This window comes from Falco cherrug, chromosome 3 (assembly GCF_023634085.1).
Source record: "Falco cherrug isolate bFalChe1 chromosome 3, bFalChe1.pri, whole genome shotgun sequence".
In the NCBI taxonomy this organism is placed as follows: Eukaryota; Metazoa; Chordata; class Aves; order Falconiformes; family Falconidae; genus Falco; species Falco cherrug.
The window spans coordinates 110,765,046-110,790,075 of record NC_073699.1 but is presented as its reverse complement, the minus strand read 5'-3'; the positions used below and the strand labels follow the sequence as shown (position 1 = coordinate 110,790,075).

The window sequence follows — 25,030 nt, the reverse complement described above, 5'->3', positions numbered from 1 at the left end:
GCAATGACGGGCGTTATGCTGCTCCACCAAACCGAGATCTACTGATTAATAAAAAACCCCAACACCTCTTTGCAAGCAAACCATCTATTATTTAAAACGTGATGGAGCCACAAGCGCACGAGAAAATGCACTGCCAAGGCGCTCCACCAGCACTTTCCACCGCACGTTTCATCTCCGTGGAAATGGGCTTAGCTTTCTGGTTTAACTGCTCGGAAGCGCAAAGACAGTCGCTACATGTCAATACCTTTAATGGGCTCTACAGGCAACTATTTTAGAGAGGAAGAAATGCAAACCACGCATCTAACAGGTTTTTGAGGCGGAATTCTTCCCTCTCCGACCAAGTGTGCTTGCTGCAACAGCATTTCCAACTGTTTGTCCCCTCACTCCCTGCTTGGGTGGCACCTCCAAGGGCCACAAGAAACCCGTGGCGGCTCTCAGGTCCTTCAAAGAAACCTCACGCAGGGTCGCTGCTGTCACACAGCCATCTTGCAAGCAGGCTAGCCGGGAGGGACATCCACGGGTTGGAAGCTGTCGCAAACAAAGCCATCCCAGAATCATAGAATCGACTCTGTTGACAGAAGCGACAGTTGAAACGAGCGCTTAAAGAGCTCCCTTCACACGAAAGCCAGCTGGGAGAGGAGCGCAAGCCCGGCTGGTGACGGCAAACAAAGCTCTGGACCATCCCAATACTTTTCAACCACTTTGGGGGGAAACTGTTCCCAGTTGCAACACGCGACCGCACTGGCAACGCCGCTGTAACCGGATCCCTCCAACTCATTCGAAGATTTTAAAGAACACATACCCAGCCTAGAGACCAGAGCAAGTGTAACCTTCCTCTCCGCAGGCCAAAGGGGCCTCGACGAAGGACTGGTCTTACATGGCAGCAACCAACGCTGTCCTTGCTGCTGGAGAAGAGACGCGTGTTCGCACCAGCCCACTGTCCCGCCACTAGTGACAGCACGGTGAGCATCCAGGGGTGAGACATGGACACGCATCCCTGCACACTACCCTTCCCAGGCGGGCAGCCAGCCAAGGCAGGGGGGACTTCAGCTGCTCACCATCACCTTTGGGACACGCAAGGGCAGGGTCTGGTGCACCACAAGGTGCAATTTAAATTACTCATGCCCGTGCAGTGGGCGTAGCCGAGAACCCAGCAATCTCCGGACATCTCTGCCAACCCCGTAGTTAAAACATTTGGATGTTTCTTATCGGCACTTGGAGAGGATTAAAATGCCAGGGCATATATTAATGAGGGAGCAGGTTATAAACCCATCTCAGCTTGAACACTGCGTTCACATCAAGCAAAGCAAAAACAGGACAGATCAAAAGAAAGCCATTAAAGGCGTGAGAAAATGGTGCTGCCATATAAGGAGCTAATAAAGTTAGCCGCTCTCCAGTTTGGAGGAAAAAAAAAAGGGAGGGGGGCCAGGAGAAACAGAAAACATCCTTGGGGTCCACACAGCCAGAGACAGCCTCACTTCAAGGAGGAAACATCAATACAAAGAAGGGAGCAGACAACACCTGAAAAGGCAAGTTTGCACATTTTTAACACGGCGTCTTACCCAAGTGGTGGAGCTCGCTGCCACGTGTCGCCAGGACTGCTTGCCAAACATATAAAAAAAGCAAAGATTAGATACCGAACAAGGACAGCAACCAGAGCTATATTTGCTAAGACAGTAACTTCCTATACTTGGTTCTGGCTTAGCAGTAGCTCTGCATTTCGTGTTGCAGCGGCGCAGCTGGAGGTGGGGAAGGGAGGCATTATGCCTCTCCCCATAGCTGAGGACACCAGCCAGCTGTATCGACCAGGGACTTGCATGGATTAGAGTGGTCACGTTAGCAGCATGCAATGATTATCCCCACCAGTGTCCAGCATGCATCCAGCTTGCTTTGCTTTTTACAGAAAAACAGTAGGTTGCCCAGGCAAGAGCCCTCAGACATCAACAGAAACACTCGGAGCGTTTCTTTGTTCGAGCTGGCCAGCTCCAGCCACCATCTTGTCACTATAAAATGTATTTACGTGCCTTTCCTGCTCATTGACTATATTTATTAAAATGACAGTATGGCAGCTGAATATCAAATTGCCAGCTAGGCTTTTATCGCATTTTTCAGGCAGCCTGAGTTACTGGCCTAATTTTATTGCTTACCCATTACGTTTTATGCAATGGATAATTTCCTCCAAGAAGGAATTGGTGCTGCTTGATATTTGGGCTCATCTGTTGCCAAGACAGAGGATATCAGCTTACACGCGGGTAACGCTTTGAACATGAAGCGCCTGGTTCTGGATCCTTAAGCAACACAAAGTATAGGATTTGTATTAATAAAGCTGTTGATTTCGGTTCTTTCCTCTTTGAGGGTTAGTGCTCCAGATCTTCATAATGAGATGACTCTGTTCAGAAACCTCCCTTCACGTTTTTGAAACCCAGTATTTAGTAATTTATTTTCTAACGCTCTTTCCCCGCTAGACTTCTTATCCACACAGTACCAGGGATGGGAGCTGCCACAAAATACCACCACTGTAGCCAGTGGGTTAGCTTCTGCAGCACAGTAAACACAGCTCAGGAGCCCCCTGGAATTCAGTTTACACTGAACCCATTTGTATATATATAAAAGCACACTTCTGTTTTTAAAATACCTGGCTATACAACAACAGACGTTTCTTCAGCAGCAGAGTACAGTGCCATGGCTGAGCCGCGCTGTCAAAAAATCCTGTCACAGGACTGCAAAAGAACCTACTTTTGCTCACTAGGTAGTAGATATATTAGAATTAATATCTTTTTTTTTTTTGCCTGTTGTCAGGAAAAATTAGAAACGTCACAGTTTCACTGTGTTCAGGGGCATCACTTCTGCCCTGCTTCCCCTTGCCCCTGAACTTCCATGCAACCACATACCAAAGAGCTGTGCCTGCTCACCTCACAAAGGTTTTTCCCAAACACAGGGCACTTCAGCAGCTAGACGCAGGACTTTGATCTTCCAGGCTACAAAATATTACATTTTAGGCAAAAAACAAAGAAAACAAAACCCCAAAAAGCCACCCCCATGTGATTTGATACCCGAACATGACAACTGTAAGAGATATAAATCCCCGAGGACCGGATAGATCGCCGTATCCCGTACTTTGCCATTTTTAACACCCAAGTGTTCTGTTACCTCTACACAAAGGCCCCGTGTGCAATGCCCAGGAAAACTCCCAGGAATTACGCTGGAGTGTTGCAGGACAAGGTTTTAACACAAAACCCACAGTCCAAACCTGTGAGCTAAAGCCTGCTCTTCCCCACATTCCCCATTGGATTGATAGCACACCCAGCACAAAATAAATACCGAGCCAGGCACAGTCAGAGCTTTTATTTCATCAAACACCATTTTGACACCGAAGCAAGTTGACGGTGTTTTAAATGAAGCAGACTGAATGTGCATCTGCATGGTTATTGTGCTTTCACTCCAGAGAAAAGCACAAAAGAAAAATACTTGTGCGTCAAGACCTGCTGCACTCAAAAACCCTCTCCAGCAATACGGTGCAGAACAGTTTCTCAGCTAGCTTTGGCTTTCATTTTACCGTGGTGCAGCTTTTTAACCCTGGGATAACAAGAAAGCTTGAAAGACTGCGGTTTCCCCCCGTTATGGAGGAGGAGAGGAGGTTTCTATCGCTTGCGTTTTGGCTTTTTGGCACCAGAAATTCAGGTTTTGTTTAGCTTGGAAATCTGACGGATGTAGTTCTATAACTCTTTGGTCCAAAGCAGAGGGTGGTAAAAGTTCAGTGCTCACAAGGTAATTCTTACTCATTTGTCCTAAACTGCCAAGGAGAAGTAATTCCAGTCCCACAGGGTGCGCCAACCTGAAAAATGTGGAAACATCCCAAACAGCCAGCTCCTTGGTTTGCTGTACCTCCACGCCAGCAAAGGCCTCTGATGAGCATGAGGTGTATCTCCAAACCCACATATCCCTAACGAGAGAATAAAATTAATATCCCTGTCCACACTGGTTTATTTCAAGCGTAGGCAAGGTTTTAGGCACTGGAGCTACTGACAATTTTCATGTACACCACACACCCGCTTTCCCCAGCTCTGCACCACAGGGAGTAGGGTATGACATCTGGACTGGACCCCTCACACTTACCCCCTACTAAATCTTTGCCAGAAAAGCATAAAGTCATAGCTGTGCTATGAACTGCTGCATTTCTCAGGTGTTGCTCCAGCTTAGCAGGGGCAGAGCCTTTCCACTGGTCAGCCGGAGGCATTCACGCAACACCAATGCCAATATTCTCATTAAGGGAGGCTAACGAGAACGCGCCAGTACCCAACACTCCTCACACACTAATGATTGCTGGGACTCTGCACCTTGAAGTCATGTGTGACCTCGGAGAGACCAGCACCAGGTGCTTTTTATTACCTTTTGCAACACAACAAAAGAAATTGCACCCAGTAAGGAAGCATTTTCCTCCTCCTCAGTGAGCGAGCATGACTTTGAGGAATCAAGTAATAAAGCAGCAGCATCTCACAGGAGCAAGCTCACAGAAAAAAAAAAAAAAAAGATATAGTTCAAGGGGACCCCGATCTTCACCAACACAATTTAGGACGTTGCAATGCTCCCTCTGACGTTTGCCTGAGCAAAATTAAGAGTAATATACTGTCACATGTAGGTCTGTTCGCTTGTAGGGAAAGGGGCCCCACAGTTTTACTCCCTGGAGGCAACCGTTCTCCCCACCCCTTTTGTGTGTATTTTTTTTTTTTTTTAAATGTGCCACACATCAGCACAATGCTGACAACTGCATTGTATGTTTTCTGCCTATGCAGCAGTTCAAGAGCACACAACTCTGGAAGGTTTTTTTGAAAGGGGAAGGGGGGAGGGAGCTGTCCTTTGCTATACCATTTTAATTGCATGGCTTGCTCTTCTATATGACCACAGGGAAGGCAGAAAATCACTAAGGCTTAAAACAGGCGCCATTTTTAGCATCCAAAAGGGTCAAACTCAAGTCTTCTCACACGATACAGTGAAGCTTAGAGTAAAAGCTACCACAGGCAAGAAAAAAAAATAAATTACCAGGGTTCCTTCTGTGGAGTTGGAATTGACCCCAGAAGACAGCTCATCTGTCCTTGCTCACTGTTGTTAGGGTCTCCACACTTCCACACCTGCCAATGCAGAGGTACCGCCACTGAAACAGGAAAATGGAGGGAAGAGTATGAAAAGCTGGACTGTCAGTTTTTCCACCTGCCAGCATAAGCTCAGCGGAGCCTCGGTGGCACCGCTCCAAAGAGCAGCAACCAGAGCACATTACCAGCCTTTGCAAATAAAGCTAATAGTTAACATCTCACACGCACATGCGTTACACAGATAGGACTGGCAAACACAGTTTCCTTTAAAAATAAGGATGACTAACCCACAGCAGTTTTTCTTTTTTTTAAAGGCCACAAAGCAGAGCTTTTTCCAGAAACACCAGCCTTTGCTTTTGTGAAACAGTAAGCGGTGGGAAGGGGAAGCCCTTGGACCTACTCATGCTATCCAGACAGAAGTAACCACAGAAACATTGTGGGTTCCTGTGGCCCGTGTACAACACACGCTTACACAACCAGAACCCTGTGCCTTACGCTCCTCAGCAAGGCCAGATCCCACTGCCCAGGCAGCTCTTAGATCGCTGCATGTTTACAATACTTACAAAGAAGGTATCTGCTGTGGAGAGGGGTTATGCAAACAATCTTGTATTTCCCTGGGAAGGAAAAAAAAAGAAGAAAAAAGAAGGGAAAAAATAAGGCATAAGACAGCTTTCACTCCTAATATTGCAACATTGCCCTGCGCTACCTGGGTCAGGGAAGGGATGGGCTGGAAAAAAGCAGCACGCAGGGTTCGGTAATCGAAGGAGAGCGTCTGCACTCGCTCGGTGGGCCCAGTCCCCCAAGCAAGGTCACTCTGGCTCTAAGGGAGACACATTAGCGCTAGCAGCCGGCTTTAATGCAAAGCTGTGGTCAAACCACAGCAGAGCCAGCACTAACGGAGGTCACTTGGGGACTACAAAAAGCTAATGAATTAAAAAAAAAAGGGGGGGGGGGAGGGAGGGAGATGGAATCTATAAGCAGATGTTTACTGACAAGCAAGCAAGTCCACAGCTTCACTCTGGCAAGCTGCATGGCCGTCTGCACGGAGCAGGAGGAAAAGGAACAGCCCGGTTCCCAGGACGCAGCAAAATACTCTGCATCTACAGAGAACACGGAACAGATTTAGGTTACAGCTTTTAGCTAGCCCCACTTACCAACCTCCCCTACTCCCAGCTTTGTAGCCCTAAAACCCAACAAATTTCGCATTTTTTTAAGCACTCAGAAATGGAGATTTGCCACCTACATGATTTTTAGTGGTGGCACTATTAAAATACTTACCCACCTCACAGCCAAGGGCTGTGGAATCTTACATTTGTGAGTGTTTGCAAATGATTTTGAAAGCCTTCCAAGGAAGGTGCTGTAGGATTGTAAATCCTTCCCATTATTAATAAAATGGAGCTATTGTTCCAGCTCTAATCAAGACTTGTCTCCAGCTGGGCAATTTTAAAACGCAATTCAAAACACACACAATCATGAGGAAGCTTCAACCTAAGGCAACCAAGAAAAAAAAAAAATCACTGAAAGAGCAAGCTGTTCTTTAAGGGGAGGGGGGGGGGGAGAAAATAAAAACATAATAATCCTGCTATTTAAAATGAATTCCAGGCAGGAGCATGTTCGGGCGGCGGGGAAGCCTCCCTCCCACCGCCTCGGAAAGGTCACTCCTGCCATCGGTGCCCTCACTAAACCAGATCAAGGCTGCGGCAGTGCGTGCGAGCGAGCAACCCCACTGCTGCGAGCCCAGCCTCATCCATCTCCATCAGGAGACATCTCTGCTTTTAATTTATTTAGCAAAGGGGGAGGGAAAAAAAATAATAATAAAAAAACCCCAACACCCTTTTCAAGGATGGGGAGATCTAGCAAGGGGGAGAGGCTCGGAAAGAGGCAGGCAGGGAGAGGTGGTGCATCCTCTGCATCCTCCTCCTCCTCCGGCGGCAGGGACCACGCCTGCCCGGCGCTGCGGCAAAGGCTCCGCAGTGGGTGCTCCCCTCCCCCGTAGAAACTTCTGGAATAAGCTGCCAAGCTGGGGAGAGGAGAGAAACCTTTATACCCGCGGGAGGGGGGAGCAAGCAATAAAGCACATACAAAAAGGGAGAGGCTTGCACAAGGACTGGGTGCGTGCAGGGGAGGAAAAAAAAATATATATATATATATAAAAGATTAAGCTCACGAATGGCTTTGGCAGCCCCGGCTCGGCAGGGTTTTGCAGCCTGCTTGGCTTTAAATAAAACACCCCAACACAAAGCACAGGGGAAAAAAAAAAAAAATGGTGGTGTTTGGAGCGCTAGATGGTGGGATAAAGGAGCTGATCCCTCCTCCCGGATCTACAGCAAAGCCCTGCCATTTCAGTTGAACTAATTTGTCCTCTCTTTTTGTTGCAATGAATTGTCTGATCCGGACTATTTGATTGCATTTGCAGCTTCAGTTACTGGGGTTTGTGTCTTTTTTTTATTATTATTCTTTTTGGTTCTCTTTTATTGTTGTTTTTCTGGGTGTATTTTTTCCTCTTGCAATTTAAAAAAAACCTCCCCAAATCTCCCAAGGAAAATCTACATCTCTGTGGAATAAATAAAACATTCAGGCACAAACTTCCACCATGGACTGTAAAAAAAGAGATGGGTTACTTTTTGTTCTTTTTCTTCTTCTTTTTTTTTTCCTTTTCTGATGGCATTTTTTTCTCCTGCTTTTAGGATATATTATAGTAGAAAGCCAATGGAGGAAAACAAAGGTAATATATATATAAAATCAAACATATATATGGGCCAAAATTACAGTGATTATATATAATTAAATCAGTGTTTTAGGTGTGTGGGTTTATTTTATATTCTGTAATCAGTCCCTGGAAAAAGGAGAGAGATAGAAAATATGTAGTGTGTATATATATATATATATATGTATATGTAGAAGTAAAAGAGCATCTGTATGGGCCTAAATTTGTAATTCCAGGAAAAATCAGCAGTATTTTAGGCATGTGATTTTTAACAAAGAAGGGGCAATGTTATAACGTAGCCTGGCAGAAAAAAGGTAAGGCAACATTAAATCAAAACAAAACAAAAGAAAAGAAAAAAACCGTATGTGGTACCTTGGCTGCAGAGTCCAACAATGAGCGTTTGGATGTTATGGGGTGTATATATATACACCTTTTTTTTTTTTTTTATGGTATTACCACGTCTGATCACACCAAGTATGATTTTAATTAACCGAATGGCGGGCAGGTTGTCGTGGGGAGCAAGGCGAGCAGCGACGGCTTCTTCCCTGTGCCGCTCCGGCTTAGTAGATAAATCAATCCTCAGCTGTTTCGGGGTTGGTTTTTGTGGAAATCTTTTTTTAAGCGCGTTTGGGTATTTTCCACGCCGTGAGGAGAGCGGGAGGTGGTGGCTTCAACCCCTGCGAAGGAGAAAAGAGGTGGAAGAGAGAATTAGGCATAAAACTACCCACCTTGGGGTGCATGTGGTGATGAGGGAGGGGGCGGCTGTGGGATGACCAGTTCTGGGCCAAAACTCTTCATGCTCTGAGGGAAAAAAACCCACATTTTAGGGGTCGCTGCGAGCAGTGCCGTGAGGGGATGGTGGGGCCGGGGGCCGAGGCCTCCGCCGGGGCCGAGTGGAAACGCGCGTTTCTGGGCATTTTCGCATCCTTTTGCAAAGGCGGCGAGGAGAAAAGGGCGGGAGGGGGGGGCGGGAGGTCAGGTTTCATCCGCAGCGCTTTCGCTGCCTGCCTGGAGGGGCTACGCACATCGAGGAGGAGCCCCTCCGCCGTGCTCCTGGCACGGCTGAAGCCCACGCTCGCCGCCCCGGCCCCCACAGCCGCGCATCGTCCGTCTTTCCCCGCGCTGCCCACCCGGCGCCATTTTGTCGCCTCGGCGCCTCTCGCCGCGGCCCCGCCGGGCGGCCATTTTGTGAAGCGAGCGGCGGGCAGCGCCTACAGCAGCGCGGACGAGGCGGCGCTGTGGAGCCGGAGGCGGCGGGGCCGGCCTGAGGGGCAGCCCCGGGCGTCCGCCTCGCCTCCCCTTTGTCAGGCAAACGCCCTCCCTTTTCTTGCTGGTTTCTCTCTCTCTCTTTTTTTTTTTTTTTTTTTTTTTTTTTTTTTTTCCTTTTCCTTTCCTTTACAAAACGTGGTGCTCTTAAAACACCGGGTGGAGGGCGATCGCGTCAGCAAAATTCAGCCTCGGACGAAGGAATCCGATAAAGGAGATTAAAGTCTATTCCCCCAGCTGGGCTGTGAGGGAAAGTTTAGCTGCACTGAGAATTAAGGGATATATTTATTTTTAGGAGCTATTCCCTCCTCCTCCCTCCAGCTTTTTTCCCAGTGATAAATCACCGAGGTCAATAAGCTGCCTTGACAAATGGGATAACCTCTGCGAGAAATACCTTATTTTTTTTAATAAAACACCTCACCTATGGGCTCTAATGGACATTAAGGTGTAACAAACTGCTTGAAGCCAGGTCTGGGTGAAAATTATTAATTTTGGGGAGATAGGCTCGGGGATGCTGTAGTCATTGCTGATACGATGAAGGAAAGCTGGGACAGAAAATGTCTAAAGCTTGCAGGAGCGTGCCATGTATCTGTTTTCATAAATAGGGTGGGTTGGGGGTTGGTTTTTTCCCCCTTTTTTTTAATAACCCATTGTATCACTCGCAGCCTGGTAACGTGTTTGCATAACCCGCTGCATGAATTTTGCCTCGTGTTACCAAAAAACACTGCATGCTTTAAAATAAAATTGTGGTGCTGGGTGTTTCAGTTTTGTGGGGAAAATGGGGGGAGGGGAGTATTGCATTACGTTGTTCATATATGCTGCCTGTGCTGCATAATGAAACTGGAGAAATTCAGGGCTTGGGCTGCTCTCAGAGTAATCCCTGCTGGGTTTCTCCCCCTGGTCCCCAAGCCAGCAGGATCAGGCCACTTGTCACTGAAGAAATGTTAGATTTTTAGGTTGTGTCATAGGCAGGAAAGTGCAGAAAATGCGTCTGAATGTTCTGTGAGGAAGGACAACGCTGCAGCAAGCTGGCTAGGGGATGGTTGCAATTAACCCAGGTTGAGCAAAGGAAAACCCCATTTTTTCCTCCAGCTTTCTCCATCTCATTTGAAAAAAAAAACCCAAAACATCATCAGCACTGAGCACCCAGCCCAGCCAGCAAAGCCCCGGTGGCTGCTTCTGCCTCAGTTTCCCTCTGCACAGCCAGCTTCTTCCCTGCACCTCAGAGGTGGTGATGGCAGAGCGAAGGCACGCAAGGAATCCGGCTCATCTCTCCCTCTCTGCTTTTCGCATTTCTCACGGCTGACCCAGGCGGATGCCGGGGAAAGGCGCTTTCCAGTCTGTTTCCCTTTACAGGCTTGCTTTCCTTTTGCGAGCCGAAGATTTTGGCGTGGCACACACACACAAAACCTGCAAAAAGGCCTTACTTGTTACAAAGCAAAGCTTTGACCATGGATCTAAAAATACTATGGCCCTGCATGTTAGCTCCTCCTTTAATTTAAAAGCTCTTTTTAAAAAACAGGTGCTCCTTTTGAGTGCAAGAAAGATAACCTTTGGGTCTTTTTATGGGATACACTGTTGTATTCCTGGGAGCAAACAAGCTCGCAGCCGGGTACAGTATCTTATGCTTTCACTGGGAAATCCCGGGGAAGTTTTATCCACGGCACCGCACCCAGCCTTAAGTGAAGAAATATTTGCATTTGCTTCTCCTTGGAGGGCAGCCAGGTCCCTCCCTGCTCTCCTTGGCCTGCCAAAAGGGATTGCAAAAAAAGACAGGCTTATTGCAGCAGCCCAGGGAAGGGCAGGGCCCGGCCAGCACGATTCGGAGGCGTAAGATCCTCTTTGCCCTTTTGCACCGCTGCCGGAATAAGACGAGAGAGACTTTGAGCAGGTTTTATGCCTGGGTGGTCTTGGGGGGCTCTGCAAGGCTTTGCGGGGCTCCCAGGGCAGAGCAGGAGCTTTATATTGCTCCATGCATTATTTGTGTTTGTTTTATTTTTGCTTACCAACCTGAGTGCTTGCAACGGGCTGATGAGCCTAAGGACGGGCTGAGCTGTTGCAGCCAGTGGGAGGTTGTTCGGCAGCAGGGTCGGACCCAGCTCCCACAGCCTCACCCTCCAAGATCTCCCCGTGGTTTGGCCGGCCCTGGAAATTCCTTGAGATCCTCCCTGGGGAAAACACAGGGCCACGCTTTTCAGGCATAGCAACACTCCCCACACCTCAGCTTGTAATGCTTCTCCCCTTATCCAAGAAGAAAGTGGCTTAAATAAGTCTTTTAACCTCTTGCTTCCATGTCCATCCATCCCTGTCCCTTGTCATCCTCCACTCCAGGAAAAAAATGCCAAATCTGACCACTTCAGTGTGCCTTTGCCACACCACCAAACTCTCCAGTTGTGCCTGGCCCTTTTCTTCACCCTCCAGCATCTTCTCCAAGGCTTCACGTTGATAAAAGCCTTTCCCTGCCTACCTCTGGCCGAAAATTGCCACGTCCTGGCGCTAACAGTCCATCCCGGCTCGCTCCGCAGGGGAAACATCCGACCCCTTCCCACCATCAGCTCTGCGGAGGGGGTGCCGTAGCTTGCCCAGCACCCAAGGGTGTCGCGCAGAGCGTTTAAGCGGGTGTGCAATGCAACAACGCATCCAAAACACCACTCAGCGTCACCATTTCCACCCTCCCCGAAAACCTCACTTCGAAAAATAGCTGTACTGCAAAAAATCAAGCAACCCTTTGCTTTCTGGGGCTTCCCTTCTGTGCTCCCTTTGGGCACCACCAAATCTGCCCACGCCTTTTTGACTTTTTTTAGCATAATGTTGGTGCCTGGTTTTCCCCACAGTGCAAGAGGCTTTGGAAAGCCAGAGCTAATTTTGAGCACAGGACTTCCCCGGCATGGGACACGGGATCCCCACCCAGCCGGCCCCAAAGCCACCTACTTACGTGGCTGGGACAAACCGCAACTTTACATTAACATCCTATTTATAAATAAAGTTTATAGCAAGTTATGACCTGATTGATGGGCCGTAGATGCACATTAACAAACATCGAGTAATAGGCTTTGTAGATGGGGGGGGGGGGGGTCAGCAGGAAATAGTTGTGGGGTTGGTGTGATTAATCAACCAGCCTGCCGGACTCCAGTGCATACATTAACCATACATTAACCCTTTCATTCATAAATACAGCACACGCTGCAGAGCACTGTACAATGCAACCTAGAAGCCTACAACTTCTGGTTTGGTTGTTTTAGCAGCTCCCTTTTTCCGTCAGGAAAGCATTAACAATCATCTCAGATGCTCTTGCTATTTTCTGCTCTTGATTTGTGGCTTTTTAAGCACTTTTGGTCAAAAAGAAAACCCCTCTTTCTCCGGCTGGTTCGCAACGCCCTCGCAAACAAAACCGCTAAGCACCAGTGACATCGGTTGCACAGATGTTGGGCACGCAGAGAAGTGGCCTAATTTCTGCCGTTCTGGGGCTCGGATCGAGAGAAGATCAAAAAGCTTCTGATGTCGGAGCAATATTATGTTAGACAACGTGGAAAAATGTGGTCGTCAGTCTTTCCGGGCATTCCGGCGCCGTCAGATAAGGGACAGACAGACGGCTGGCGTTTAGCTGGAGTTTTTCTGCCTGACGGAGGAATTTGTGCTCTGCCTGCCCTCTGCCGGCTCCGGGACTTGGTTGAGATGAAGCCCAGACAGCATAAAAAATAAACCCAACCAACCAACCCACCACCAAAACACCCTTTCATCAACACCACGGCACATCACAAAATCCCAAATCCGGCCCCCAAAAATGACCCCCCTGCTCTCTCCTGGGTGACAACAGCATCTGCCAACTCGCTGCACCCCAAAATCAGCCGTGTTGTTGCCTTGAGCGACCTGATGCCGTGCCTATACAATCTAAAAAGTGGCTTCCCCCCCCCCCCCCCCCCCCCCTTACTTTTAAACTTTCATTTTATGGGTTTGGAATGCAGGGTGGATGAAAGAAATGAGGGCTTTTAAACTCGGAGTTTTATTTAACTGCGAGTAACTGAATCAGTGCCTGCTCTCTGCATCACCACAAAGAGAAATGTTTAAGTGAAACCCCAAGGAAGCTTGAGAAGAAAGAAAAAACACCCAAGGAAACCAAACCGGCCTCAGAAAAGGAGTTTAAAAAAAGAAGTGAATAAAACCTCAGCTCCTCTGCCACCACTGCTCTGCCAGGGCTTTTTATGTTTGCAACCAGCGCAGAGCCACGCTGGGACACTATGTCTGCATCCTCCGCCTGGCCAGCCCAGTGGGTCGGGGTCCCAGGTGCATTTTGGTGACAAAAACACCAGTCCTGCAGCTATTTGAGGGTGCAGCGGGCACCTGGCACCGGCCGTGGGGTGCAGCCCGGTGGGTGCAGCTTCTTTTTGGTGTCTAGTGCTGGAAGATGGAGTTTGAGCCATGGAGTTTTAGCAGGACGACTCGTTACGTCGGCGGACGTGGCAGGACTTGCAGAGGAGGTGGTCGTCCAGGGGGTAGCACCCGTTCTCCGTCAGCTCCGGTGACAGGGGTGTCCCACAGCTCTGGGGGTGAGAGTGGAAAGGGAGGCCACTTTTAGGGGTCCACGTGCAACATTGCATCCCACCTTCCCTGCAAAACCCACCAACCAGTACTTGGAAAAAGCAACAAACTACATCAGAAGCATGAAAAGCTGAAGCTCTCCTGACCGAACACATCATCTTTTTCACCCGATTTATTTATTTTTCCCCTTCCCCGTCGCTTGCAAGATAAACTGGTGGCAAAAAAAATAACCCTGGGTGCTGTGAACCCTGTGGCTGTGCTTTGCAAAGCTCAGCGCCAAACCCCTCAGCTTTTGGGGGGCACCCCCAGCCCTGTGGGGGCCGTACCTCGCAGCGGTAGCAGCTCTCATGGAAACTGCGTCCCAGGCACTCGATCTTGTAGGTGTCCTTGTCCTCGCGGGGGATGATGGGGTGCTTGCAGGCGCTGCAAACCGCAGCGTATTTCCTGATGGGAGAAAACGGGAGCAGCATGAGCCCTGCGGGGTGACGGGGGTGGGCTGACCCCCGCCGCCGTGTGGGGGATGTTCCCCCGGGTGCCACGCTCCCCAACCTGTAGAAGTCGGCCACGCAGTACACCTCGTTCCGCTCATCCACAGCGAAGCTCTCGGCACCAATGGCCCGGCCGCAAGCGGTGCAGGAGAAGCAGCCGGGGTGGTAGCCCTTGCCCAGGGCACGGACGATGCGCTCCACGATCAGCCCCCGGCACTTGGCACATTTCTCCAGCGTGGCCTGGCGTTTAGGGACACTCACCGTGAGATGCCAGCTCCCACCCATAGGACTGCATCTCCTGCCGCCCCCACGAGGGTGCTGGCTGTCCCCGAGGGAAAACAGGTACCTGGTAGCAGGTGTCGCACGTGGGGCGCCCGTCTTTTTGGTAGTAGCGCTGGCCGGCCAGGAGCCGGTGGCACGTGCGGCAGGTGAAGCAGTCGGCGTGGTACTGCTTCCGCATCGCCTCCACCGTCGGCTCCCGGGGCCCCACTGCTTTGTGGCAGAAAGCGCAGATGTCTGTGGGAAGAAGGGAGAGGGCTTCAGTGCTGCGTGCCTCAGTTTCCCCAAGCGGGGACCAGCCCCCACTGCGCAGCTGGGTCACCCCCTTACCTCTGGAGCTGTCCCTCTCTGGGTACCCATTTGCATCCTGCCACTGCGGCTTGCCCGCTTGCTCCTGGCAACATTTGGGTGGCCTCAATTCAGCAGGGGAGGCGGAAGGGGTCTGGCGAGCAGAGGAGGGCGAAGGCACGTTACATTTATGCCCTTGCAGGTGGGGAAACCGAGGCACTGGGGGGAAATGCCCCCCGTTGTCCTCACCTGGAGGGTGGTGGGTGCCGCAAGGTCCAGTTGCTGCAGCGCTGGACCCAGCACCTCAGCAGACAAGGGCTGGGGTGCTTCGGAAAGGACGAGGACCGGCGGGGATGAAGGCACAGGGGCCACAGCCACAGGGCGGGTTTCTGCAGCAAAAGCCAGACGCGGTGTGTTTAGGGGGGGCAACAATGTCCAATAACGCCCCGTTGTGATAATGCCCTGTCAGCTTTGCAGCAGTGCTCACCGACCTGCCCCAAAAGCAAACGCTGTCCCAGCCAGAGGGGACAAATGACACCGATAAGCACCAGGCAACAACGGAGAGCAAACACCACCCTTCCCTCGCAGCCGGATCCGTCCCGGGACGGGCGCAGGGATTTGGGGACCCCCCCACCAAAAAAACACATCCCCCCTCCTGCCTGCATGTGCATCCTTTAGCGAAACATCTCTGCAGCATCCTTGGCACCATCCTCCTCCTCCTCCCGGCACCACTCGCAGCCCCCTGCGGACACCCCTCACCTCCGTTGGGCAACGCGGGCGGCCGCGGCGGCGGGGGCCCATGGCCGGTGGGTGCCCAGCACCTCGGCACCGTCTGGCTGCAGCTCCCTCTGGGTTTTCTCCTTGGCAGCCGCCTCCCTCCGTGGTGGCACCAGGGTGATGAAGACTGATGAAGCAATCCTCTTCTCCGCTTTCCCCGGCAGCATTGCCGAAGCCATGGAAGGGCTGGACCTAGGTTATTTTAGGGAAATATTTTGGGGAAAATAAGATAAAAGAGAGTGAAACCCCCGGCTGCACCAGCGGCTCCTGCAGCCCTGCTGCCCTTTGGCCTCAACCTGCCTCCCTCCTCGCCCTCCCGGAAAGGGAGAGGGAATGAGCGTCCACGTCCCACGTCACGGCAATAAACAGTCTCGTGCCTGGGAGGACACAGAATAAAGGGTCCCAGTGAAGCAGCAGCTGAAATATCCCGGTTTTGCGCCTCTGGGGCCAAACCCTGCCCTTTTGTAAGTGTTTTCACCCCCTTTATTACCTCTCGTTGCCCTCACCTGGGATCAAACTCCCTGCGGGCAGCAAGAAAACCCACCTTTCCGCTTAAAAACAGGGGTGCAAAAATATCTGCTTTTGCATTTTTGGGATTTTCTAGGTCCCCTGGCTCCCCCTTCTCTCCCTGCTGACCCCCATTTCCCCACTAATCACTTCCAGCTCAGGTTTTATTTTGGCAGGTGGGGAAACTGAGGCACGACGCAGTGAATCGCCGCGTCCCCGTCACCGAAACAGCCCCCGAGCATCGCCTGGCGGCGCAGGCAGGATGCGCCTGACCCCGATAAACCCTGCTCGGGAAGGAAACGGGCTGTTTATTCAGCTTCCCAACGGGAAAAGCAGCCGGGGCGAAACTTCCCCTTCCCAGATGGGATGCCCGTTTGGGGAGGGGGGAACCCCGAGGCTTTAGCTGGGGTGCTGTGTCAGCAAAGTGGGACTCATCCCCGAGATGAATTGGTGGCCTGAAAAACACCCGTGTGATGAGTTGCCTGGTCTCACGCCCCGGTGCAAGGCAGCTCTGCTCCCCCAAAATCCCACTCATGGGTGTCAGTGCATCCTTTCGGGGGGTGGCCGGTCCCCCCGTGGTAGGGGAAAAGCTTCAGGATGTGCACACCGGTAACTTCAGCCTCTGACTCAAGCAGGGGAAGGGATTAAAAAGGGGAAAAAACCAAAACCCAAAGCGGCTTCGCTCCCTCCTTCCCTCCCTCCCCGCCGGCGAAACCCCAAACGGGCTCCGGCGCTGCCAGCCTTTGCCCAGCCGCTCAAATCCTCGCCCGCAGGAGCCGCCGCTTTTCCTCCTCCCCAGCCGAGCTGCAGAAAATAGGGGGGAAAAAAGTAATAATCATAAAAAAAACACCACACACACCCCCCCCAAAAAAAAATAAAATCTGCGGGGTTAATGGAAACCATGTGCTCGTTGCATTCCTCTTTGTGCTGAGGCTGACGGGATCCCGGCGGCCCCATCGCAGCACCCCTCGGTCCCCCCCTGGCCGGGGGCCGTCAGGGTGGCCAAGGCTTGAGGGGTGCATTACTGGGGTCCCTCCCCCCTTTGTTATGCCCCCCCCCCCCCCCCCCCCCAGCTCCATCCTGCTGTGGGATGGCTGAGGCCATGTTGGGAAGGGCCCCTCTGGGCTCCTGCAAGCATCGCCCCAAAATCTCCTGGGGTGGGAGCCCAGGTGGGACCGACAGGGCCAGGGCCACTGATGGGGCACCCCCACACCCCCAAATTGGGATGGGACATGGTCCTCCTACAGCTGTCCCCCAACTCTGTCCCCTGCCCTGGGGACTTCTCAGAGAGCGCTGTGAGGATGCCCAAGGGTGAAGGGACAGGGTGGGGGGACACAGCCCTTGGGGTCCCCTTGTCCCTTCCCTGGGTGGCCCCGCTGTCCCCTTGTCCCTTCCCTGGGGGGGCCCTGCAGCCCCCCTGCAATCCCATCTCCCACCCTGTAGCCCCACAGCCCACTGTCCCCTACAGGGGGGTGCTCTCTCCCCTATGTGGTGGTGGCCCCACCGCGTCCTCCCCCGCCTGAGAGCCCCCCGTTCTCTACCTGGGGGTGTCCCCTGTCCCCACACCGGGGGGTGGCTCTTGGCCGCCTTGTCCCACCCCAGGACGGCTCTGCGGTCGGACCCCATTACCTGGGGGTCCCCCGTCCCCAACCTGGGGGTCTCCCCTACCTAGAGATGGCCCTGTCCCCCACCTGGGGGGTGTCCTACCTTGGCGCGGGGTGGTCCCCTACCCGAAGGTAGGGGGGAGGGGGCGCCTGGCCGGGGGTGGCCCTGCAGCCCCGGCTGCCCCTCGGGGGGTCCCTGTCCCCATCCCTTACCTGGGGGGCCGGTGCGGGTCCCTCCGTGCGCTCGGCGGGCGCACCCTGCCCGGCGCGGCGGGGGCAGCGGGGAGGCAGAGCCGCCCGGCATCACCGCCCCTTCCTCCTTCCTCCCTCCTCCTCCTCCTCCTCCTCCTCCCCCCCCCCCCCCCCCCCCCGCCTGCCCCACGGCCCCGGGCGGGGGGGGAGGGGGGGGCGGTACACGTCCTTTGGGTGCCCAATGCACCCTGGGGCGCCCTGTAGGGTATGGGGTGTCCCGTGCACCCTCCTAGGGTGCCCCCACGGCCCCCCCCGACTGCCCCACGGTGACCCATGGCCCTCCCCCTCCCCCCGAGGCTGTCCCATGAACCCCCCCGATTGCCCCAGGGAGCCCTGGGTGCCCCCGGCACCCCCAGGGTGCTCACTGTGCCTGGAGGCTGCCCCCTGTACATTCACCCTACGCCCCTGTACAGCCTCCGTGGCCCCCCAAGCCCCCGCACAGCCCCAGGATGCCCCATATACCCCTGTAGCCCCCCAAGCCCCCGCACAGCCCCAGGATGCCCCATATACCCCTGTAGCCCCCCAAGCCCCCGCACAGCCCCAGGATGCCCCATATACCCCTGTAGCCCCCCAAGCCCCCGCACAGCCCCAGGATGCCCCATATACCCCTGTAGCCCCCCAAGCCCCATACAGCCCCAGGATGCCCCATACAGCTCCGTGCACCCCCAGAACGCCCCAGGACACCCCACAGTACCGCCCCCCAGGGCTGGGGGGTTCTCGCCCAGGCAAGCAGCCACCTCCGGAGCCTCCCTCTCCCCAGATCGCACCCCACCTGCACAGGGCCTGTTGCCCCATGGCATGGCACGGCCAGCTGCAGCCAGGTGGGGAAACCGAGGCACGGGGGCACCTCTCAGGCCCAGAGGGTCTGTCAGGACAGAGGTCACCCCCTCTGTGCCTCAGTTTCCCCTCCTGGGGAGGAACCGCACCACCCACCTCCTCCACAAAGCTGCACCATAGCTGCCCAGAGCCCCTCTCAAGCATCATGGGACCCCAGCTCACTCTGTCCATGAATTTTGCTGGAAAACACCTTTATTTTCTGAGATTTATAAGCCCCTGGAGGCCCCTGCACTACGACAGCATGGCCCTGCAGCCTCTGAGGATGGGGACATCCATCAGCACCCCACATCTCCGGTGGGACCAGGGAGCAAACCCTCAGCAGCACCCCAACCTCACTGGGTCCTCCCAAAACCCAGGGGCCATGTAAGCCTCCCCCCGGCCTCCCCCACACCGTGGGATGGGGTCGAGCACCTTCTGGGAGCCCTTTTGCCTTTGTCCCCATGGGGGATCTGCAGCGGGGAGGATGTGGGGGGTGCCCATGTTTCGGGGACCTGGGCAAATCCACCCTGAGTTTCTGATGCCTGGTTACACCCCACAGTTTATCAAGATGCTTCCTCCGATCTTGATCCTGACCGCCTATCCAGCTGAGACCACTGGGCGAAATCCTACAGGAGATGGAAGAAGTGAAGCAGAAAGGCCCCTCACCATGGCCTCAGGGCTGTGGCCAGCCCCCCACCCCAGCCATGGTGGGGAGGTGACCCCATCTCACCTGCTGCCAGCATGCCTCCAGCAAGACACCGGCTCGGAGCAGGCACCACAGCTCTCCCAGCAGTGAGATGAAGACGTGGAGGACGTCGCTCCAACGGCCGACGGTGAGGAGGAGGATGAAGAGGCCGCCCATCCGTACCAGCACCGTCTGGTACACCGGCCGCCCGCCGGAGCTCTGTCGCTGCTCCTCTGCAAGGACGAGGCATCGGGGTGGCCACCGCAGGGGTGACCCCGTCTCCTCCCCAGCCCCACGACCGGGGGGCACCGTGCACGTCGGGGATGCTATGGGGCGGCTTCGCATCTAGCCCAGGGTGCCCTATACAGCCCTAGGATGTGCCGGACTGCCCCTACACAGCCCCAGAGTGCACCGTGCTGCCCCACGCACCCCCAGGATGCACCATATACACTCCATACAGCCCCAGGTGGCCCACTGTACCCCCACACACATACCCCCAGGATGTCCCATACATTTCCATACACCCCAGGATGCCCCGTACACTCCCTATACGGCCCCAGGATGCCTCCATACGGCCCCATACACAGCCCCATGTGGCCCACTGTACCCCCATATGTCCCCAGGACTTCCCATACGGTTCCATACACCCCAGGATGCCCCATATACCCCTATACCCACCCAGGATGCCCCATACTGGGACATACCCTCCTCAGCCTCAAAAAAAACCCCGTAACTGGGGGTTCGGTCCCCTTCTCACCTTGCATGTAGGTGACCAGCAGCGTGTAGCAGATGGTGAGCGGTGTCCAGAAGCGGACGGCCTCCGCCGTGGAGAGGAAATCCCGGTTGATGAGCGTCACGGCAGCCAGATCAGCCACGGCAAAGGTGATGGCCAAAGCATTGCGGAGCAGCCTGGGGATGCCGTGCCCGGCAGTGAGGAGGAGGATGCAGATGCCGCAGTAACGTGCTCGGCTGTGCAGCTCGTAGAGGGTGCAGACGTGACGAGCCAGGCGCCGGGTGTAGGCAGCCAGCAGCCCCGCCAGCCCCGCCGCCAGCGCCAGGTTGCAGGTCCTGTGGGGAGCCCCTTCCAGCAAGAAGCTGAGGCCACAGGACACCCCACAGCCCAGCGAGTACTGGCACAGCAGGTAGAGCTGGCTGCTGTGGGCGCCCTGTGAGAGCAGGACGGCACCGTCAGCTGCTGCAGAGGCTGCAAAGCAGCAAGGGGATGCGTGGCTGCAAAGCAACGAATGGTTTTCTCCCTGATGCAGCCCCCCAAACCCCACAGGTTTTGCATGCAGCAAGGGGATGCACGGCTACAAAGCAATACATGGCCTCCTCCATGCTGCACCCTGCAACGGGCCGCACAGTTGCAAAGGCACGCAAGCATGCAAAGCGACGCATGGTTTTCTCCATGCCAGCCACCCCAGTCCTCCCCGGAGGGGGAGCAGCAAGGGGATGCATCCTCCACATCACAGCCCCTGTCCTCACAGGTGTCGCAAGGGGACATGTGGCTGCAAAGCGATGCGTGCTCTCCTCCGCGCTGCAGCCCCCAAATCCCCCATGGCTGTTGCAGATCTGCAAGAGGACGCACGGTCACAAAGCAACTGCCTTGCAAAGCTGCAAGGGATGCACGGTTTCACGGCTCCCGCCATGCCACTGCCCTGCCGTGCCTCAGTTTCCCCAGTCCTGCCTCACCTTGCCGAGGGAGAGGACAGTGGAAATGGCGCGCAGGGAGAACTCCAGCACCACCAGCGCGGCCACGCGGGAGCCCACCAGTGCCAGCACGGCCGTCAGCACCACCACGTGTAGCGGCTCCAGCACCTGCCGCTGCGCCTGGATCGCCTCCTTCTGTGCCTGCCTCTCGGGGTGGCTGGGGACAGCAGGGGGGACGCTGAGCCGGCACCACGTCCCCTCCCTCCGGCCCCCACCCCAAAAACGGGGCGCCAGCCTCGGAGACCCCCCCTTGTGCTTTGCAGCCGGGGAAGGAGGGTGCAACCCCTGGCCCTGCTCAGGCCACCACCAGCACCCATGGGTACCGAGGGCTGCGGCCCCCCCAAGAGTGGATCCCAAAAGCAGATCCCAAGAGCAGCTCCCTGGAACAAATCCCACGGGGGAAGAAGGGCCGGTGCTTACTTCAGGCACTGGATGTAAAGATAAACCTTCAGGAGGCTGCAGAGCATCGACACAGCGCAGGCACCCACCAGCCCTACAGGGAAAAGGCAGCAGCGGGTCACCGGTGTCCCTTGGGCTGTCCCCAAGCTGCCCCCATGCCACCCTGGGGGGCTCTCACCTTGCAGGAGCGCATCCAGCAGCGCCCAGCCCCACGCCAGCCCAGGCAATGGCGGCAGCCAGGACCCCAGAGAAAACATTTTCAGTGGAGAGGAGCCACGGCGCAACCAGCCTGGGCTCCAAGGTCCACCGGGCGGAGGCTGGGAGCGGCCCCTCCGGCTAGTAAATCATTACTGGGGCAAGTGGGGGCAGCTGGAGCCCTGGCTGGAGGAGCTGAGCTCCAGCTGCCCCATGGAAGGGAAAATGAGGGTGGGGAGAAGGGATGCGGTGATGGGATGCACATGGTGGGGCTTAGGGACCACCAGCATCTTCAATCCCCCCGCCCCCAGCATCGCCCTTACCCAGCCCAACGCATTGCAGCGTTTCAGGTCCTGACTTTTCAGGGCGTAACCCCCTCCCCATTTGCACCACCGCAAAGACCCCGAAATGACGCCAAAAATAGAAAAAACCCCTTTATTAATGGCTGTGGTGGGGCTGAGAGCCTGTCCTACGGCCCTGGGGGCTGCTGGTGCTGCACCATCTTCCTGAGCTCGTCCCAAAAGAAGAGGCTGAGGACGGTGTGGGGGCCGAGGCGGAGGTAGACGGCGCCGATGCCCTTGTACAAGCCCAGCAGCCCCTCTTTGCTGGAGATTTTCAGGATGCAATCCAAAAAACCCCGGTAGAGCTTGCCCTGGGGAGAGAGGAGCAGGCTGCGCACCCCTGCCAGACGCAATCCTGGGAAAAGCCGTGTCCCGTTCCCCCCGTTTCCCCAGTGGCCTTACCGTGCCGTCGGCATCCACCGGCTGGTTGTAGAGACGGGTGCTGATCACGTCGAAAGGCGTCATCGTCACCGCCACGGCCACGCCGCTCACCATGCCCCCCGCCAGCACCGTCGCCCAGCTGCCCTCCCCGAACCACTGCGGGAAGGATTGGCCGTCAGCTCTTCTCCCCCCACCATCAAAAAAAGGGAGCGGGGGGCCGGTGGCAGCCCGACCTGGCACGTGTTGCCCCTCACCTGGCGCTCGCAGACCCAGTCCTTGGCGGAGGTGAAGGTGGCGAGCTGCGCGGCCGAGCCCACCGCCACGCGGGGCACGGCGCCCGTCACCCCCCGCCACAGCCCCGCCACCCCGTGCTGCTTGTAGATGCTCTCAAACGCGTCGGAGATGCTCTGGGGAAGAGAGGAAAGGCAGGAAAAATGGGAATGGGACATCCCACCCTGGGAACATTTCCCACCCCAGCGTGCAAAACCCCATTCTGTCGGTGGCACGAAGCCACCGTGGCTCTGGCTGGGTGACAACGGTCCCGAGGGGTGCCCAGCCCTGGTGTCACAGCTCTCTGTCCTCACACCGTTATTTATAGCATCTCTGTGGGGCCAAGCTGCCAAACCGCAGCTTTAACTACCCAGTGGCCAAAACAGCGTTGTCCCCACCAGGTCCCGGCACAGCCAAGGTGCCACCTTGGCACCTTGTGTGTCCCCCCACCCTATCCCCGCTCACCTCGTGGTTGTGCTGGTGGCCCACGGCCACGGCCGACAGCGTCTGGGCCTGGAGGTGAGTCTTGACCTGGGGGGGGGGACAGCACCGGGTGACGAGATGCCCCCAAGCCCCCACGCTGGGACAGGCTGTGGTTCCCCCTCCTCTGTCCTTAGCAGCTTTTGGGGTGCTTTAAAGCCCCTCTGGCAGATGTGGGGTGCCCAGATGTGTCACCAAGCAGCACCCCCAGGCTTTGAACCCAGTTTTTTTTTTCACCCCTCCCACCCCGGGACAAAGGGACCCTGCAAACGCTCCCCTTTGAGCTCTGCAACCCCCAAACCAGGAGAGATGCTAAAAAGGGGGGACACCCTCTCATTTCCTTATGAGGGAGCTCAGGTTCCCAGGAGGGGGGGATTTGGGGAGTAGGGGGGGTGGGATTTGTGGGAGTGGGGGGAGGGGAGCATGCACACAGCAGCCCCACATTTTTGGGGGTGAAGCAAAGCAGCGGGAGAAGGGATGCACCGAGCCAGTGTTTATAGGATGCAGCCAGCTCCACGGCGGCCAAATCTTTTGAGGGAGGAGGGGATCCCCGAAATGCCCCCCCGCCCTTCCTCCGCGCCCCCCCCCCCCCCCCCAGAAGGGCTCCAGGGCAGAGCAGCACTCACCAGGTACGCGGGGCTGCCCACGACGGCTCCCACCGCCCCAGCCACGGCCCCGGCGGCCACGGTACCCCCGGGATACCCGGTCCAGCCGGCGTCCTCGGCGTGGGAATAGCAATAAAACCGCACGCCGTTCATCAGCCCCTGGTAGAGCAGGCCAGCCGCCAGGCCCTTCTGCAGCCCCCCGCAGCCCGTCAGCCCGGCACACGGCCCCCACCGCCTGCAGCACCCCCCCGGTAGGGCCGGGGGTAGGTGCCGGGGGGCTGCAGCTCGCCCTGCAGCTGCAGCCGCGTCTTGACCACCTCCAGCGGGTTGGTGAGGACGCAGGCCAAGCAACCGGCCGCGGCCCCCAGCACCAGGTCGGTGGCGGGGGGGACCCCCCCGGCTGGGGACCCCCCCTCCTGCCACGCGGGGTCTGTTTTGGGGGGGATAAGGGAATTCATGCAGGGAGGCGGGGGGGGGCCCGGGGAAGGGTGCGAGGGCCCCAGCGCCCGCCATGCGGCACCTGCCTGCAGGGATGGCCCCAGGCTCCACCTTCCCCCCCCCGCAGGGAAAAAATAGGGGGGGGGGGGACAGACACGAGCGCCGCCTCTTGCAAACCCCCCCCCCCGCTCAACCCCCAATGTAGGGAAGGGATATGGGGCAAAGGTCAGGGCTGGGGGTGCATCTCGTGTGCCCCCCCCCCCGCCACACACCCGCAGCCAAATCTCAGGCGGCCTCGTCTCGTCTCACGTGACTTGGCGAAGCCCCGGCGCAAACAGGGAAAAAAGGGCAGTTTCTGCGGAAAAAGCCAGGACGCGCTAAAATTGAAATAAAAGCTGAGGAAGGTGGGTTGGGGGGGGGGGGCACGAGGAGACAACCCCCCCTTCCCCCCAGCCAGCTGGATGCACCCCGGGGGGAGCTATGGGGACCGGTTAACTCACTGCATGTGCGGCGGGGGGGTGGGGGTGGGGGTTGCGGGGGTCTCCTTCTCCTCTCCCCTCTCATGGTTACAGAAATGCTTTGGAATTAGAGCGCCCCAGGCCTAAGAGCTGCGGGGGGGGGGGTGTCACTGTCCGTGTTGTCCGTCCCCCCCCATCCTCCCCCTCCCGATTCCTATTTTTAGGGCTGCAGTGACCCCTTGGTCACCACCTCAGTGATTCCTGGGGGGGGGAACCCCCCCAAACTCCCCCACCCGGATGGCTACCCCCATCCCCGATATCCCCCCTAATTGCTGCCCCATCCCTGATATCCCCCCAAACTCCCCCAATTGCTGCCCCCATCCCCAGTATCCCAATAGCCACCACATCCCCTGTATCCCCAATCGCTGCCCCATCCCCAATATCCCCCTAAAATC

The 25,030-nt window shown here is 55.6% G+C and overlaps 3 protein-coding genes and 1 long non-coding RNA gene across 23 annotated transcripts; all 4 read right to left on the bottom strand.

The window, feature by feature from the left end:
- Positions 1–68: 68 nt before the first annotated feature.
- Positions 69–9,717, bottom strand: LOC106631074 (uncharacterized). 20 transcript variants are annotated; one of them, XR_008731513.1, is made up of 11 exons: positions 8,823–9,700; positions 8,170–8,474; positions 6,084–6,578; positions 5,654–5,704; positions 5,041–5,152; positions 3,836–3,943; positions 2,913–2,978; positions 2,148–2,288; positions 1,563–1,598; positions 803–902; positions 232–568 (listed from the first exon to the last, which is right to left on the bottom strand). It is a non-coding gene; the product is annotated as an uncharacterized LOC106631074 (long non-coding RNA). The 20 variants fall into 20 exon arrangements; XR_008731508.1 differs by adding an exon at positions 4,390–4,507 and having other exon boundaries at positions 232–1,598; positions 8,823–9,706; XR_008731506.1 differs by having other exon boundaries at positions 803–1,598; positions 8,823–9,706.
- A 3,330-nt stretch (positions 9,718–13,047) lies between these two features.
- Positions 13,048–17,838, bottom strand: FBLIM1 (filamin binding LIM protein 1). Its single transcript, XM_027803393.2, is given in 9 exon segments — positions 13,048–13,604; positions 13,929–14,046; positions 14,152–14,330; positions 14,437–14,606; positions 14,700–14,811; positions 14,907–15,046; positions 15,417–15,450; positions 15,452–15,626; positions 17,759–17,838. Coding segments are annotated over 8 exon segments (1,029 nt in total). The 5' UTR covers positions 15,614–15,626; positions 17,759–17,838; the 3' UTR covers positions 13,048–13,490.
- Positions 17,839–18,798: 960 nt separating this feature from the next.
- TMEM82 (transmembrane protein 82) lies at positions 18,799–21,990 on the bottom strand. Its single transcript, XM_005437851.4, has 6 exons — positions 21,586–21,990; positions 21,429–21,501; positions 20,991–21,165; positions 20,056–20,464; positions 19,344–19,531; positions 18,799–19,239 (listed from the first exon to the last, which is right to left on the bottom strand). Exons 1-6 carry the CDS (start codon positions 21,662–21,664, stop codon positions 19,177–19,179), a joined length of 987 nt encoding a protein of 328 aa, XP_005437908.2. The 5' UTR covers positions 21,665–21,990; the 3' UTR covers positions 18,799–19,176.
- Positions 21,991–22,027: 37 nt separating this feature from the next.
- SLC25A34 (solute carrier family 25 member 34) lies at positions 22,028–24,250 on the bottom strand. Its single transcript, XM_055706047.1, is given in 7 exon segments — positions 22,028–22,254; positions 22,346–22,480; positions 22,579–22,731; positions 23,060–23,125; positions 23,701–23,880; positions 23,882–23,926; positions 23,928–24,250. Coding segments are annotated over 7 exon segments (972 nt in total). The 5' UTR covers positions 24,138–24,250; the 3' UTR covers positions 22,028–22,071.
- Positions 24,251–25,030: the final 780 nt, after the last annotated feature.

Bases quoted from the DNA above. Each gene is read 5' to 3' on its own strand.
- TMEM82 (XM_005437851.4), bottom strand. From the start codon at position 21,664: ATGTTTTCTCTGGGGTCCTGGCTGCCGCCATTGCCTGGGCTGGCGTGG. The intron at 21,502-21,585 runs GTGAGAGCCCCC...TTTTCCCTGTAG, and splicing joins GCTGGATGCGCTCCTGCAAG to GGCTGGTGGGTGCCTGCGCT. The intron at 19,532-20,055 runs GTGAGAAGGGGA...TCGTCCTTGCAG, and splicing joins GCTGGTCACCTACATGCAAG to AGGAGCAGCGACAGAGCTCC.